Source organism: Bubalus kerabau, chromosome 4 (genome assembly GCF_029407905.1).
Source record: "Bubalus kerabau isolate K-KA32 ecotype Philippines breed swamp buffalo chromosome 4, PCC_UOA_SB_1v2, whole genome shotgun sequence".
Taxonomy (NCBI): Eukaryota; Metazoa; Chordata; class Mammalia; order Artiodactyla; family Bovidae; genus Bubalus; species Bubalus kerabau.
Genome location: NC_073627.1, coordinates 42,227,293 through 42,241,718, shown reverse-complemented (window position 1 = coordinate 42,241,718; position 14,426 = coordinate 42,227,293). Strand labels below are relative to the sequence as shown.

At 41.6% G+C, this 14,426-nt stretch overlaps 1 protein-coding gene across 5 annotated transcripts in view; it reads left to right on the top strand.

Annotated features, from left to right (window-relative positions):
• Positions 1–14,426, top strand: part of VPS53 (VPS53 subunit of GARP complex) — a 124,904-nt gene that overhangs the window by 747 nt on the left and 109,731 nt on the right. For 4 of the 5 annotated variants that reach the window (XM_055576995.1, XM_055576999.1, XM_055576997.1 and 1 more), the window contains exons 2-4: positions 1,385–1,465; positions 9,143–9,192; positions 11,053–11,119. In XM_055576995.1, coding sequence (XP_055432970.1) covers positions 1,385–1,465; positions 9,143–9,192; positions 11,053–11,119 — 198 coding nt within the window. Of the gene's footprint in view, positions 1–954; positions 988–1,384; positions 1,466–9,142; positions 9,193–11,052; positions 11,120–14,426 lie in introns of those variants that run through there. The other variant, XM_055577001.1, reaches the window with a different exon arrangement.

Genomic DNA, 14,426 nt, shown 5'->3' with positions numbered 1-14,426 from the left:
ATGGTTGAGAATTTCTGCTGGTTTTTAGGTTAAAGAATATTCCCCAGGCAACTAAGCCTCTGCGCCAAAACTTCTGAACCCATGCGCTGCAGCTACTGAAACCCAGTACCTGGAGCCCATGTTCTGCAAGAAGAGAAACCACTGCAATGAAAAGCCCTCACACTGCCATGAAGAATAGCCCCCGCTCACCACAACTGGAGAAAGCCCATGCATAGCAACAACGACCGAAAATAAATCTTAAAAAAAAAAAAGGCGAGGTTATTGTTCCCAATAAAGGGAGAAAAATCTCTCTTAAAGGAGTTGGTGTAGCGGATTTAAGAAAAGGAGGGGTGTGCCATACTTAATGATCATGGGAAGTTTTTTAAAGTAAAACATTACTACTTCTGTTACTAATAGTTAATACTTATTGAGCATTAATACTATGGGTGGTAATTTGTTTGTGTTGTCCCACTTACCTCTTGGATATGTGTTTTTCTTGGAGTGGTTGGATTACGTGCACAAAGCACATTTGACACATCCTGGGAATGCCAGGGCAAAGGTTTGGGTGTTCCAGCCACACTGCTCCCCACCCACCTCCATCAGCCAGAAAGAGAAATACATTTCATTTGCTTTGGACTTACTGGCCTCCAATAGAAGAAATGAATAATGCAGCCAGTTGTTTGGTGAGGGTTTTAGACCTCCCCCCCCACCCCCTTTTCTTAGTAAGATTGAATTCTAGCATAGATTTGTCCAATAAGCAGACATTAAAAAAAAAAAATTCACTTCCTAGAATAACTGTCTTGAGCTGGTGAAATCCAGTGCCCAGGGGATTACTTGACTGTTTTTATAATCCACCGTGTTACATGTTCTTCAAATTGCAGTGTTTTAAGGGAGTTATCTGTATTTCTCTGAAGGCAGAGGTATTCTTTCTCCTATAAAAGAGATGGACAGTTCCTGAATGCCAGCGCTGCATTTCCTAACACTGCCCGAAGAATAAAAATCACTTCGGTGCGTAGTGAATTCTACTGCTGAGACATCGTTGAGACATGGTACCTTAGTCCATTATCAAGAGTCCCTTAATACAACCGTGTCATCAACTGGCTTAATCTGCTAGTGTATAATGCTCACTTATTTTACCTTGTCCTTGGGATTTCGTGGCTGTCTGAATACTTCTTACTGTTGCACGTTCTGTTAGTTTTACCAAGATGTTAAAATTACAAATGTTGGTAAAAATTATAGATATACTTTACCACATATTTTACTGAGCATTGGTTGTTGGCCTTGTAAAATGAAAAAAAAGATATGGTCTTTGCTTTCAAAGAACTACCAACCAATAGGAAGGAAAGAATACATAAAGCAGGACAGGAAGATGATGGTGATTTTTTAATTCTCTCTCTCCCTGTAGGTATTTCCAAGCCAGGATCCTCTAGATCGAGCAGATTTCAATGCTGTGGAGTATATCAACACCCTGTTCCCAACAGAGCAAGTAAGTGCTGCATTTCCTTCTTGCAGTGGCTTCTGGAACATTCTGAGTATTAATGACGAGTTTGTTACACTACATAACCTAAGGGACCTTGATAAACAAATAAGAGTTAAATTCAAGTCAGATTCCTTCGTAACCAGTTTTGGGAGGCGGTCAGCTAATACCAAATACTGTTGTTGTGTCAGAGTAGAATTCTCCATGTAGTCTGCATATTAGAAATTGTACCCTTAGGTTGAAAGAGTCCATCTCATTCCCTGCTCCCCCAGATTTTCTGTAGTAAATCGGGAAGTGGAAAGGATTTTTCAAATGTAATAGGGGAAAATGGGAGTGAGGTGTGCAGGATAAGCTTGGAGTTAGAAAGCTACTTTTATTCCTGTTTCAAGATGTAATTTCAGAACTTTGATTTCCAGCCCACCAGACTGTGGTTGGGTGTTGGCACCTGTACCCTGTGTTGTGAGGAGGAAGAGCCTTACTTGTACCACTGACAGTTGGAGTGGTGAGTAGGATAGGAGTAGTGAGTTAAGGTGAACTCAGTTTTGAACATATTTGGGCCATCCAGGTAGAAATACATAGTTGGATATTTGAGTCTGGAGCTCATAATCCCCGTAACTGTTAGTATTTTGGCATGGATCTTTCCAAACTTTTTCTGATGAACATGCTAATTTTTAAAATAAAGTTGGAAAAAATGGTATCATACTGTGTGATTGTCCTTTTTGAGATTTCAAAAGCAGCCTTTAGAGCTCTTTTTCAGGGGTTTGCTGTAGGGGGGAGCTGTGCTATGTGGCTTGTGGGATCTTAATTCCCTGGGCCCCAGCAGTGAAAGTACCAAGTTCCAACCACTGAACCATCAGGGAATTCCCTGCTGCTGCTGCTACTGCTAAGTCGCTTCAGTCATGTCTGACTCTGTGCGACCCCATAGACAGCAACCCACCAGGCTCCCCCGGTCCCTGGGATTCTCCAGGCAAGAACACTGGAGTGGGTTGCCATTTCCTTCTCCAGTGCATGAAAGTGAAAAGTGAAAGTGAAGTCGCTCAGTTGTGTCCGACTCTTCGTGACACCATGGACTGCAGCCCACCAGGCCTACAGTTCATCATTTTCTAATGAAAGAGGAATTCTAGGAATTAGCTGGAGATGGAAATTTGGAATTGAGTAGGTATAAAGATAGCAGTTTAAGCTACAGAAATATTTCATTTACCCCAACCTATCAAGACAGCTGACTTGCCGAAGCAAATTATTAGATTTGAAAATCATGTATATAGGGAAACATCAGGTTCTTCCCTCTTCCTGATAAGTGTTTGTGGGTTTTTGTTTTTAAACCACTGAAGGTAACATAAGACATTAGTCGTTCCACAGATTCAGTTATATGTCCTGTCTAATTGTATCTCCCACATCCACGATAATGTATTGTAAAGTTTCTTTAAAATTCGGAAAATTTATGACACAGGGGTACCTTTACTTCCCCAACCCCAGATTTTCACCATTTTCCAACCCAGATTCCCATGGACATTAATTAAAAGATAATAGAAAGTAACAGCATGATTTATCATTTCTTTCAACTATTGCTAGATCTTGGGCAAAACCCATCTATATATCTCATGGACATGCAGTAAATACTTGTGAATTATGAGTTTAGACTAGTTAAAGTAGATGTCAATATATCAAGAATAAATTTAGTGACACTCTAAGGAAGAGGGTGTGTATATGTTTGTCTTGAACGGCAGCTGCTCGTGGGTCTGGTGTTACCTCGAGGCAGGAGGGTGGACTGGAACAGATCCTAGATGTTTCTAACTCACCAGGTCCAGGTGGGAAGAGCTCAGGTTTCTTTATTTAACAGGGCTCCCTGGGTAGGTTCTGACACATAGCCACGTTTGGTAATGACCTAGAAAATCTTTCTAGTCTCCTAGTAGGAAACTGAAGATGATCATTTCTCATGTTTCCATTAGATTTTGATGAGGGGAATCTGGATAACATTTATTAAAGACTAATAAAATTAGGGGGCTTCCCTTGTGGATCGCCTGCAGTGTTGAAGACCTGGGTTCAATCCCTGGGTTGGGAAGATCCCCTGGAGAAAGGAATGGCTACCCACTCCAGTATTATGGCCTAGAGAATTCCACGGACTGTATAGTCTATGGGGTCACAAAGAGTCGGACACGACTGAGCGACTTTCACTCCCTCACAATATAATTAGGAACTTTGAGAAAAAGAGTCATAGGGAGCTGTGGCTTTTTAAAAATTATTAATTTTTTGGCTGTGCTGCATCTTTGTTGCTATGAGGGCTTTTCTTTAGTTGCGGAGAGTGGGGGCCACTCTTCCAGTTGCGGTGAGCAGGCTTCTTAATGCGGTGGCTTCTCTTTGTTATGGGGCACAGGCTCTAGGAAGCACAGGCTGCCGTGTTTGCAGTGTGCGCTCGATAGCTGTGGCACCCAGGCTCTAGAGCAAGTCTCGAAAGTTGTGGCGCATGCGCTTAGTGGCTCTGCTGCATGTGGGATCTTCCTGGATCAGGGATCGAACCTGTGTCTCCTGCATTGGCAGGCGGATTCCCAAGCCACTAGGGAAGCCCCATAGGGAGCTGTTGTTAAATAATTTCTAATGGCTCCCCAAATGCTCTGCATCTGTGTCATTAAGTGAGAAAAAATAAGATGCCAAATTGCTTATCATCCTGGTTTCATTTTGTTTTTTAAAGGCCTTCTATTTACATAGAAGGAACAGTAGAGGGCAGGGGGCCAAAATGCTAATGGTGATTGTACTCAATTGGGGGTATAGGCGGATATTATGTATTTTCTGTAATTAGCAAGAATTGCCTTTAGAATCAGGAAATACTTTTCAATAATTTAAACATTTTTAAATGATACAATTAAAGCGTCACTACAAACAAAGCTAGTGAAGGTGATGGAATTCCAGTGGAGCTATTTGAAATCCTGAAAGATGATGCTGTGAAAGTGCTGCACTCAATATGCCAGCAAATTTGGAAAATTCATCAGTGGCCACAGGACTGGAAAAGGTCAGTTTTCATTCCAATCCCAAAGAAAGGCAATGCCAAAGAATGCTCAAACTACCGCACAATTGCACTCATCTCACACACTAGTAAAGTAATGCTCAAAATTCTCCAAGCCAGGCTTCAGCAATATATGAACCGTGAACTTCCAGATGTTCAAGCTGGTTTTAGAAAAGGCAGAGAAACCAGAGATCAAATTGCCAATATCCGCTGGATCATCGAAAAAGCAAGAGAGTTCCAGAAAAACATCTATTTCTGCTTTATTGACTATGACAAAGCCTTTGACTGTGTGGATCACAAGAAACTGTGGAAAATTCTTCAAGAGATGGGCATATCAGACCACCTGACCTGCGTCTTGAGAAGCCTATATGCAGGTCAGGAAGCAACAATTAGAACCGGACATGGAACAACAGACTGGTTCCGAATAGGAAAAGGAGTACGTCAAGGCTGTATATTGTCACCCTGTTTATTTAACTTATATGCAGAGTACAACCTGAGAAACGCTGGGCTGGAAGAAGCACAAGCTGGAATCAAGATTGCCGGGAGAAATATCAATAACCTCAGATATGCAGATAACACCACCCTTATGGCAGAAAGTGAAGAGGAACTCAAAAGCCTCTTGATGAAAGTGAAAGTGGAGAGTGAAAAAGTTGGCTTAAAGCTCAACATTCAGAAAAGTAAGATCACGGTATCCAGTCCCATCACTTCATGGGAAATAGATGGGGAAACAGTGTCAGACTTTATTTTTTTGGGCTCCAAAATCACTGCAGATGGTGATTGGAGCCATGAAATTAAAAGGCGCTTACTCTTTGGAAGGAAAGTTATGACCAACCTAGACAGCATAAAGAAAGCAGAGACATTACTTTGCCAACAAAGGTTCATCTAGTCAAGGCTATGGTTTTTCCAGTGGTCATGTATGGATGTGAGAGTTGGACTGTGAAGAAAGCTGAGCGCTGAAAAATTGATGCTTTTGAACTGTGGTGTTGGAGAAGACTCTTGAGAGTCCCTTGGACTGCAAAGAGATCCAACCAGTCCATCCTAAAGGAGATCAGTCCTGGGTGTTCATTGGAAGGACTGATGCTAAAGCTGAAACTCCAATACTTTGGCCACCTCATGCGAAGAGTTGACTCATTAGAAAAGACTCTGATGCTGGGAGGGATTGGGGGCAGGAGGAGAAGGGGATGACAGAGGATGAGATGGCTGGATGGCATCACCGATTCGATGGACATAAGTTTGGGTAAACTCCGGCAGCTGGTGATGGATAGGGAGGCCTGGCGTGCTGCGATTCATGGGGTCGCAGAGTCGGACACGACTGAGCGACTGAACTGAACTGATGTGGAAAGACCTCCTAGTTAAATAGTTAAATGAAAAAAGCATGGTGCGGGACAGTTTGTCTTAGATACAGAAGAGCTGGTAGGTTATGCTTTTAATACCTAGATCATTTCTGAGAAGGTGCAACAAAAACTCACTCAGAGGCATTGCTTCTGAGGAGGAGAATGGGAGGCAGGCAGAGGTAGAGAAAGCCTTACTTTTCACTATTTACCTTCTTTACCTTCTGCTGTTTGAATTCTGGGTTATGTACGTGTTTTACCAACTTTAAATAGGTTACAATTTTAAATCTTTGATATAATTTCCCATTTTTAGAAAAGGTGCAAGAATAGTACAGAGAATTCATGGCTCCCCTTCTCACAGAGTCCCCAAATGTTAATATTTTAAATGCCCCCAATTTTTTTTTCCCTAAAGAAATGAGTTCCAGCAGAGATTAGCAAGGCAGGAACTGTTTTGCCCATTTTGCCTCTGAGGAAACAGAAACTCAGTGAGGTTAAACAGCTTGCCCTGTATCCTTTCAGCGGGTTGGCAGGGGCAGAGTCATGCCAGCTCCTCCAGCGACTGAGCTCCTGTTACCACATTGATGATTTATCCCCAGCCCGGCTTTGAAATAACAGATGGCAGTGGATTCTTCAATTAAAATAACTTCTTTTTGAACAGACTCTATGATTTCAATACCTTAAGACCATGAAATTTTTGCACCTGGTCTTGTGTCTCTGTATATGTTCTGGTGTCTCCTAGTTTATAGTCTGTGGGAACTTGAATAGAATTTGTATCCTACTATTGTGTGAAGATGGTATAAATGTTAATTATGTTGAATTGGCTCATAGTGCTTTTCAGGTCTACTATATACTTCTGCTTCTCTGTATATCCATTCTGTTAATTTTTGAGAGTTTGATCTTGAAACTCCAACTAAAAATCTTAATTTATCTACTTAAAAAATAATTGTAATATATAGTAGAACTGTATGTAATTTTGTTCTGTATTTTCCAAATCTCCTGTAAATGTGTTACCATATTTTTATAATTAGAAAAAAAAAGTGAGACCTGGCAAAAATGAAAAAAAGCTTTGTGTTCATTGAAATCCATAATCCCACTGCATATGTTTATTGAACATTTTTATTCTGAAGGATATAACAAAAAATAAAACAATTCTATCAAAATATTAAAAAAATAAAAGAACTTCTCTTTTCTGAGATTTATCTTTACCTCAGTCTCTTCTTGGATTTCTGAAAGTTCTAAGTCACCCTTGGCCTTGTCAGAACAGTAGACCAGATATGAATATCCCTATCTGATACCTCAAACACATGTGACTTGGTTTTTCTCTCTCTCTTTTCCCAAAGAAAATACTTAATGCATAATAGTAATATATTCATTTTATCATTTTTGCAAAGTTTTGTTCTTTTATTGAGGTAACACTGGTTTATAACACTATGTACATTTCACGTCTGCAGCATTGTATTTCTACTTCCCTGTCCCCTTCAGCATGCTCACCACCACAGGTTTGGTTCCTGTCCCCAGACTGTTGGTCTCTTTTACCCGTTTTGCTGCCCTTCCCTCTCTGGGAACCACCACTCTGTTCTCTGTATCTGCCTATTTGTTTTCGTTTGCTTGTTCATTTATTTTTATTTTTGTTGTTGTTATTTGTTTCTTGTATTTCACACATGAGTGAAATCATACGGTATTTGTGTTTCTCTGTCTGACTTAACTTCACTTAGGATAATACTGTCAAGGTCCATCCATCTTGTGGTAAATGGCAAGATTTCATCTTGTTTTATGTGACCTGGTTCTCTTGCTAGACCTGCACCTGTCGGCTCCTGCTTCTTCCTACCAGCACAGGTTGCCAGTGGCAATTTATAAGCACAATTCCTGCATCACCGCCAGTTCCTTCTGAGGTAAAATATCTTTTGGAGGAGAGAGAAAGAGGACTTACAAAGTTATATTCTGAAACTTCAGTTAAAATGGTGCTATGAAAGTGTACCGCCTCTTCTTCACTAGGGGGCACCCTTTCTTTATGTTTTCAGCTCGCTAAATTGATTCTTGTCCATTTGTTTTTACTGTCATTTTTACTGTAGAAATAGCTTTATTATAATTGCTGTGCATCGTCAGTATACAGCAATTAGAAAATACCCATAGGCAAACAGAAGAAAACCTTCAAACTCTTTTTTTCATAAATTACAGCTACTGCAAGTGATTTCATAGGCTATAGTTACTAGTAGGAGAGGGAATCAGCAACCCACTCCAGTGCTCTTGCCTGGAGGATCCCAGGGATGGGGGAGCCTGGTGGGCTGCCGTCTGTGGGGTCGGTGGGCTGCCGTCTATGGGGTTGCACAGAGTCGGACACGACTGAAGTGACTTAGCAGCAGCAGTTACTAGTATAGAGTCCAACTACTAGTATTTATTCTTCCAGACTTTTTTCTAATGGACCGAGACACTTAGGAAAAAAAGTATTTATTGACATAGAACATAATGTGGAGGAATACACAGATTCTAAGTGTACAACTTGATGAATTTTCACCAAATGCACAAAGTCAGATCACCACCACCCAGACCAAGAAACAAAAGATTAGTAAAATCTCTTCTCATAACTCCTTCTTGTCCCTCCCTGTCACTGCCGCCCCCACAGTTAAGTCCTGGCTTCTAGTGCAGGAGAACAGTTTCGCTCACTTCTTCTGAACTACATAATGAAATACAGAGTACGCTTTTGTGTTTGGTGTGTGGATGTGTGCTCGCACAGCCTTATGTTAGTAGGATTGATCCATGTCGTGTGTTATAATCTACATTCATTCATTGTTGTGGTCCTAAGGATTCTGGTGAATGAATTTGTCATGTTCCTTTATAGCAGGGATCAGCAAATTTCCTATAAAGGGCTAGATAGTAATTTTAGGCTTTGTGGATTATTCAGTCTCAGTTGCAGCTACTACTCAGCTCTGTCTTTGCAACTCAAAGGCTGCTGTAGATAATATGTAAATGAACGGACATGGCTGTTTTCCAATAAATTTTATTAACAAAAAATAGATTCCAGGATGGTTTTGCAGTTGTTGTCAACTATTGCTGTACTTCCCTGTCTACCCCCTCCACACTGCGCAATTTGGGATCTCTTAATTCCCCAACCACGGATTGAACCATGGACCCTTGGCAGTGGAAGTTCTGAATCCTAACCACTGGACCATCAGGGAATTCTCTATGCGTTTTTTCTTTTAAGTGAAAATTGTACTGTATGATTCGTTTCTTTGAGATGTCATAAATAGCCATTATATATAAAAAAATAACCATTTAAATAGTTCATCATTTCTTTGTGAAAGAGGAATTCCAGTAAGTGAAATAATAGCTGGCACTTTTCCTTCTCTGTTGTAGTCTCTGGCAAACATTGATGAAGTCGTGAACAAGATTAGACTGAAAATAAGGTAAGTAACATCAGGTGATTTTTTTTTTTTCCACTTTATTTATTAATGGACCTGCTGGGGCTTTGTTGCTGCTCGGGCTCTTCTTCAGTTGTGGCAGGTGGGGGCTACTCTCTGGTTGTGCTGTGCAGGCTTCTCATTGCAGGGGCTTGTTGCGGAGCCTGAGCTCTAGGGCCTTCGGGCTTCAGTAGGTGTAGTACAAGGGCTCAGTGGTTGCGGCTCCCCGGCTCTGGAGCACCGACTCAGTAGTTGTAGCACACAGGCTTAGTTGCTCCTCGGCATGTGGGATCTTCCCAGTTCAGGGACTGAACCGATGTCTCCTGCATTGGCAGGAAAATTCTTTACCGCTGAGCCACCAGGGAAGCCCAACATCATGTGATTGTTAATAATGAATGAAAATATGCTATTCATTTAGTAATGATCACCCTTACGTGTGAGAACACTGAAATCTCAGGTTCTCTGTAAGATGGTAATTTTTAAAAGAATAGTTCTTTTATCTGGGTTTCCATATGAGCCTTGTGGCAGAGAACTCATTTCTTTGATCAGTCTTCAATTATTTATTAAAAAAAAGGAATCTGTAACAGGCCATTTAGAACAGTTGATTATAAAAGGAGGCAAAAACATTTCTGCTATATTTTTAATGGCTTTATTTCCCTAGCTGATGTACCCTTTTTTTATATTCCCAAGGCTTAGAAATGAAGATGGACTTATATTTTTATCCATTAGCCACTTATTAGCTAACACCATGGTCAGATATGCTGGTTGGTGTGAGTGGTGGCTGATTATTACACATTGTGATTAATCCAGGATGTCTAGGGTGGTCAGCAAACATCCCTCCTGCCAGATAGTCTTATTCTGGTTTATCCATGTCTGAATTTCCAGTTTTGACACATGGTAGATACTCAAAGTTTGTTCTTTGTAATTATTATTGTAATGGTTGATGTCATAACTTTAAATAGTTTTTGTTGTTGTTTAACTTTTGATGAGGAGAAACCTTCAGTTTGAATCCAAGCGATGATTTTTTTTTCCCAGACAACCTTTGGGTTTTCAGGTAAAGACCTCTGGCATTAATATTTTGTTCAGTTGAGTACCTTAAAAAGTGCAAAGAAGCCTGTTTACTGTTTGGGCTGACTTTAACTCCAACAGTTCTAGGAGAGACCACTAAGTTGTCCAGGGTTTGCACAGAAAATGAAAATTCCCCAGTGATCCAAAAATCACTTATGAGCCAGTTATTTTCAGCTTCTCCCACTGTACTCTTTTTTTTTCTAATGGCTTCTTCAAATGAAGGATGAAATTGACTGATATAAATTTCTCTGGTTGAAGTACTGTTAAGTGGCCTCTGTTCAGCTGTAGGAGAAAGAGGACGTGGAGGCCACAGATCTGCCTCCTGTGGTCAAGGCCCAGGCAGCGAAGCACGGATTTCGTGTATCACCTTGCTCCTTATATCTTTTAAGGGTTTTACTGATAAAGGTTTTTGTGTTTGGGTAATTTGAATTCTCTGGCTTGTTTCCATAAAGTTTCAGCAACTTTGTCATTTCTGGTTTACCCCATGAAAAGTATTACAAGTTATGTTGGTCGTTTTGACCAGCTCTGAACACTAAATAAAAATAAGCTTTAAGAAAAAAGAACAAAGATGACTCATCAGTCTGTGCTGGGCTTGGCTTCCTGCACCACTGCTGCTGCCCCTCATGGGGCTCCAGGGCTTCGGTCTTCCTTGTATCATCCAAACTTCTTTGGTTTTTTTTCTGAATAAGTAGCTGCAATCTGTAGAAACAGAGGAAAGGTTATTAGCATTTTTCTTTTGGTCAACCTGGAATCGAGATTATTTTAACGATTTGTGTCCTTTAACTCTTTTTTTGCTAGGAGACTGGATGACAACATTCGAACTGTCGTAAGAGGTCAAACAAATGTGGGACAGGATGGCAGGCAAGTAAGTAACATATTCCTCCATGTTCGTTACATCCTCTGATTTCTATAAGACCGCACAACCAACTGACCAGTATATTGATCTGCCTGCTTACAGAGCACTTTCTTACTGATGTGTCCCCTATACAGCAGGAAGCTTGCACGACTCATCCCACTACTGGCAGAGATAGGCTGCCCAGAGCAGCCGTAAGCTGTCACTCAGCATCCCTTAGACCAGAAGCCGTACCTTGCAGCACAGCTCGCCCAGGGCCAGGCTGAAAGGCACACTGAAATGAGAAAACGGAGGTTTCCTTGTCTTTCTGCTGGGTGTCAGGTATCTCTGAGCCTCCATTCTGCTCTTTGACTTTCTGATTTATTTCTGGTCGTGTTTTGTCTCCTGCTGTGATCTGTCCACACTGAAAGCCTCATGCTCTCCAAGCATGTCCCATGCTTTATGGACCTATGCTTGGGTAAGTAAGTAAGTGTGGGTAAGTGTTAGCCACTCAGTCGTGTCTGACTCTTTGCGACCCCATGGACTGTAGCCCACCAGGCTCTTCCGTCCGTGGAATTTTCCAGGCAAGAGTACTGGAGTGGGGTGCCATTCCTTTCTCCAGGGGCTCTTGCCAACCCAGGGATCGAACCCTGGTCTCCTGCACTGTAGGCAGATTCTTTACCTCCTGAACCACCAGTGCTCATGTTCTTCTTTTTGCCTAAAAGGCACGTTCTCCTTTTTTTCTTCCAGCAGCTTCATTCTGAAATCTTACCCAGCTCAGATACTACTTCTTTTATGAAATTTTCTGTTCTGCTCAACTGATATACCAAAGGAATCAGAATATTAGAAATCCAAGTCCATAGGGGAGTTGAAACTCATCTGGTCATCTCTTCTCATTTCATAGATGAGAAAGTCGATCCCAGCAGCCATCAGTTAGAGGTAGAGTCTTTCTGCCCACAAACCCCCACAGGCCCTGGCCCCTGCTTTCTGACTTACAGTGAGCACATCTTGTCCCTTTGGCTAGTGTGTAAGCTGCTTGAAACCAGAACAGTATCTTTCTCATCTTGGTGTTTCTCAGAATGCAAAGTCCACCTGCCATAACATTTTATTCAACTGTATTAAATATTTGGTCTGTGGGAGATTATCTAGTATTTGTAAATGAACGAAAGCCCTCTACCAGAAAACGTCACTGGGACCAGTGTGTGTGTCGCTTTAAAGACGCTTAAAGCTTGACTGGTGCTTGACTAGTCCCGGCTGTCTACCATTTGAAATAATAACACTGCTGTTCAGCGTGTTTCCGCCTATATTTAGAAAGGCTCACTAGAAACCCTGAAATACTTCAGAGATTCGCAGGTATTTACAGTGTTGAGAATGTGAAAATAAAGTGAATCATCCATCAGGACTTTTTGCTGGGTGACGCTGTGTAGATATTATACCTTTCAGTTCTTTCTGTTCTAACCTGTGATGACACATAGGCGGTCTTGGAGAGCAGGCCCTGAGGTAGGTGGCCTGGAGGAGAGCCGGCCCTCTCCACCTTCACTTATTAATAGGTTGCTGCAGCAAGGCAGGTCGTATTTCAGAGAGCAGCGCCACATTTTCAAGAATGTTTAGATAGCATTTCAATCTGTGATGGAATTTCGTGTTCGTCTCCTTAGAATCCAGACAGAAAGGAAGCCCAGGAGAAGTAATTGCTTTTCCTGTCATCCCCTCCATCTGTGTTTTCCAACAGTTTGTAATGCAAGCTGAAGGAGAGGCTTTTTTTTTTTTCCAGAGAGCTTTTGAGTCCTATCCTTGTCAGCTCATAGGGGTGAAAAAGCCTTAGTGTCCAGCCCCACTAGCCAGCGGTTTGCTGAAGAGAGGCTCCATCTGACTGGCATGGACTCAGGGGAATTACGGATGTTCCAAAACATTGGGCTTTATAGGTCAAGAGTCCTTGGTTCCCTCTTCACTGGAACAGAGGAAAGTCAGCCCTCAGAAAACTTGTTTCCGAAGTTTCTAGGGAACATTCAGAAGGGGAGAGCAGAAACGTGGACAAAAGGAAGTTTTCCTTTCATCCATCTCCTCTTGATTGTGCGCACCCAGGACAGATATGCTTTGTCATCTCTGTAAATAAGAGCAAAGTGTTGACTTCACTTTCATGGTGTCTTCAAAGATGTCTTTTGCAGAAAAGGTCCTTCTGGAAAGCAGTGTTTCTGACTCCAAAATTATTTGTGGAGAGGAAGCGATTTAGAAATTGAAGACACAGTGAGGCAGTTTCTTTAGTTTCCTGACATTTCTGAAACGCCCACCTCCTGGTTAGCACTCTGCTGCACGTGTTGGAGAGCCTTCCATGTCGACCACCTCCTAGGTGGGCGGACTTGAAGTGGTCTAGTCCATGATCTTTTCTAATCAGAATGTGCTCATACGAAGCTAATACAGCTCAGAATTCTCCCAGTTTTTATCTGTTGAAATCATCAGGCAAAAGCTTTAATTAAATACCCACATGTTTGAAACTTTGTGGATGAGATGAGTCAATACAGTAAGCACGTGAGCCGATAGGCTTTGAAACTTAACTTCCACAGCTTCCCAAGAATTGAAATGGACAGCTTGAACAGAGGTAGAAAGAGGGGTGACTAGAGGAGTGGGTTAGAAGAAGAAAAAGTTTGCATGTGAAATTTCAAGAGTAGCCAGACCTTGATCAGTTCCTAGTCAGCTCACTAAGAATCACCAAGAGAGGGTCAGTCCCAGGACTTCCTTCAGTCTCTTGTGTGGAGCTTGTCTACAATGTAACTATTGCACCAAAGCAAGACTAAGGTTTTGAAGGGGAAGAAAATTATTGCCATCTTCAGCTCGGCTCACTCAAACTTTGATTTGGAAGAAGCATATAAGATCATTGTAGAACCACCTCCCACTCAGTTCAGGAATCCTTTCTATGACATCTCTGACATTTCATTATCCTGCTTCTGCTTGGATACTTGCAGTGATGGGCAGCTTGCTATTTTGTTATTCCTCAGGACCATTTGTTCCAGTTTTGTACAGCTTTAATTGTAAGAAACTTCTTTTTTTTTTTTTAATTTATTTATGCGGCTGCTCCAGGTCTTAGTTGCAGCACCAGAGATCTTCTGTCTGCATTGGGGCATGCAAGATCTTTAGTCGCAGCATGTGGGCTCTACTTCCTGACCATGGATCAAACCCAGGCCCCCTGCATTGGGAGCCTGGACTCTTAGCCACTGCGGTGTCCCCATCTCTTCTTGATTTCAGGAGACTTTTGCCTTCAGTTCTCTGCTGGGTTCAGAGAAGTTTTGATTTTGCTTTATTTTTTTCTCATTGTTAATTTAAGAGCAACACTCTTCCCAGCTTT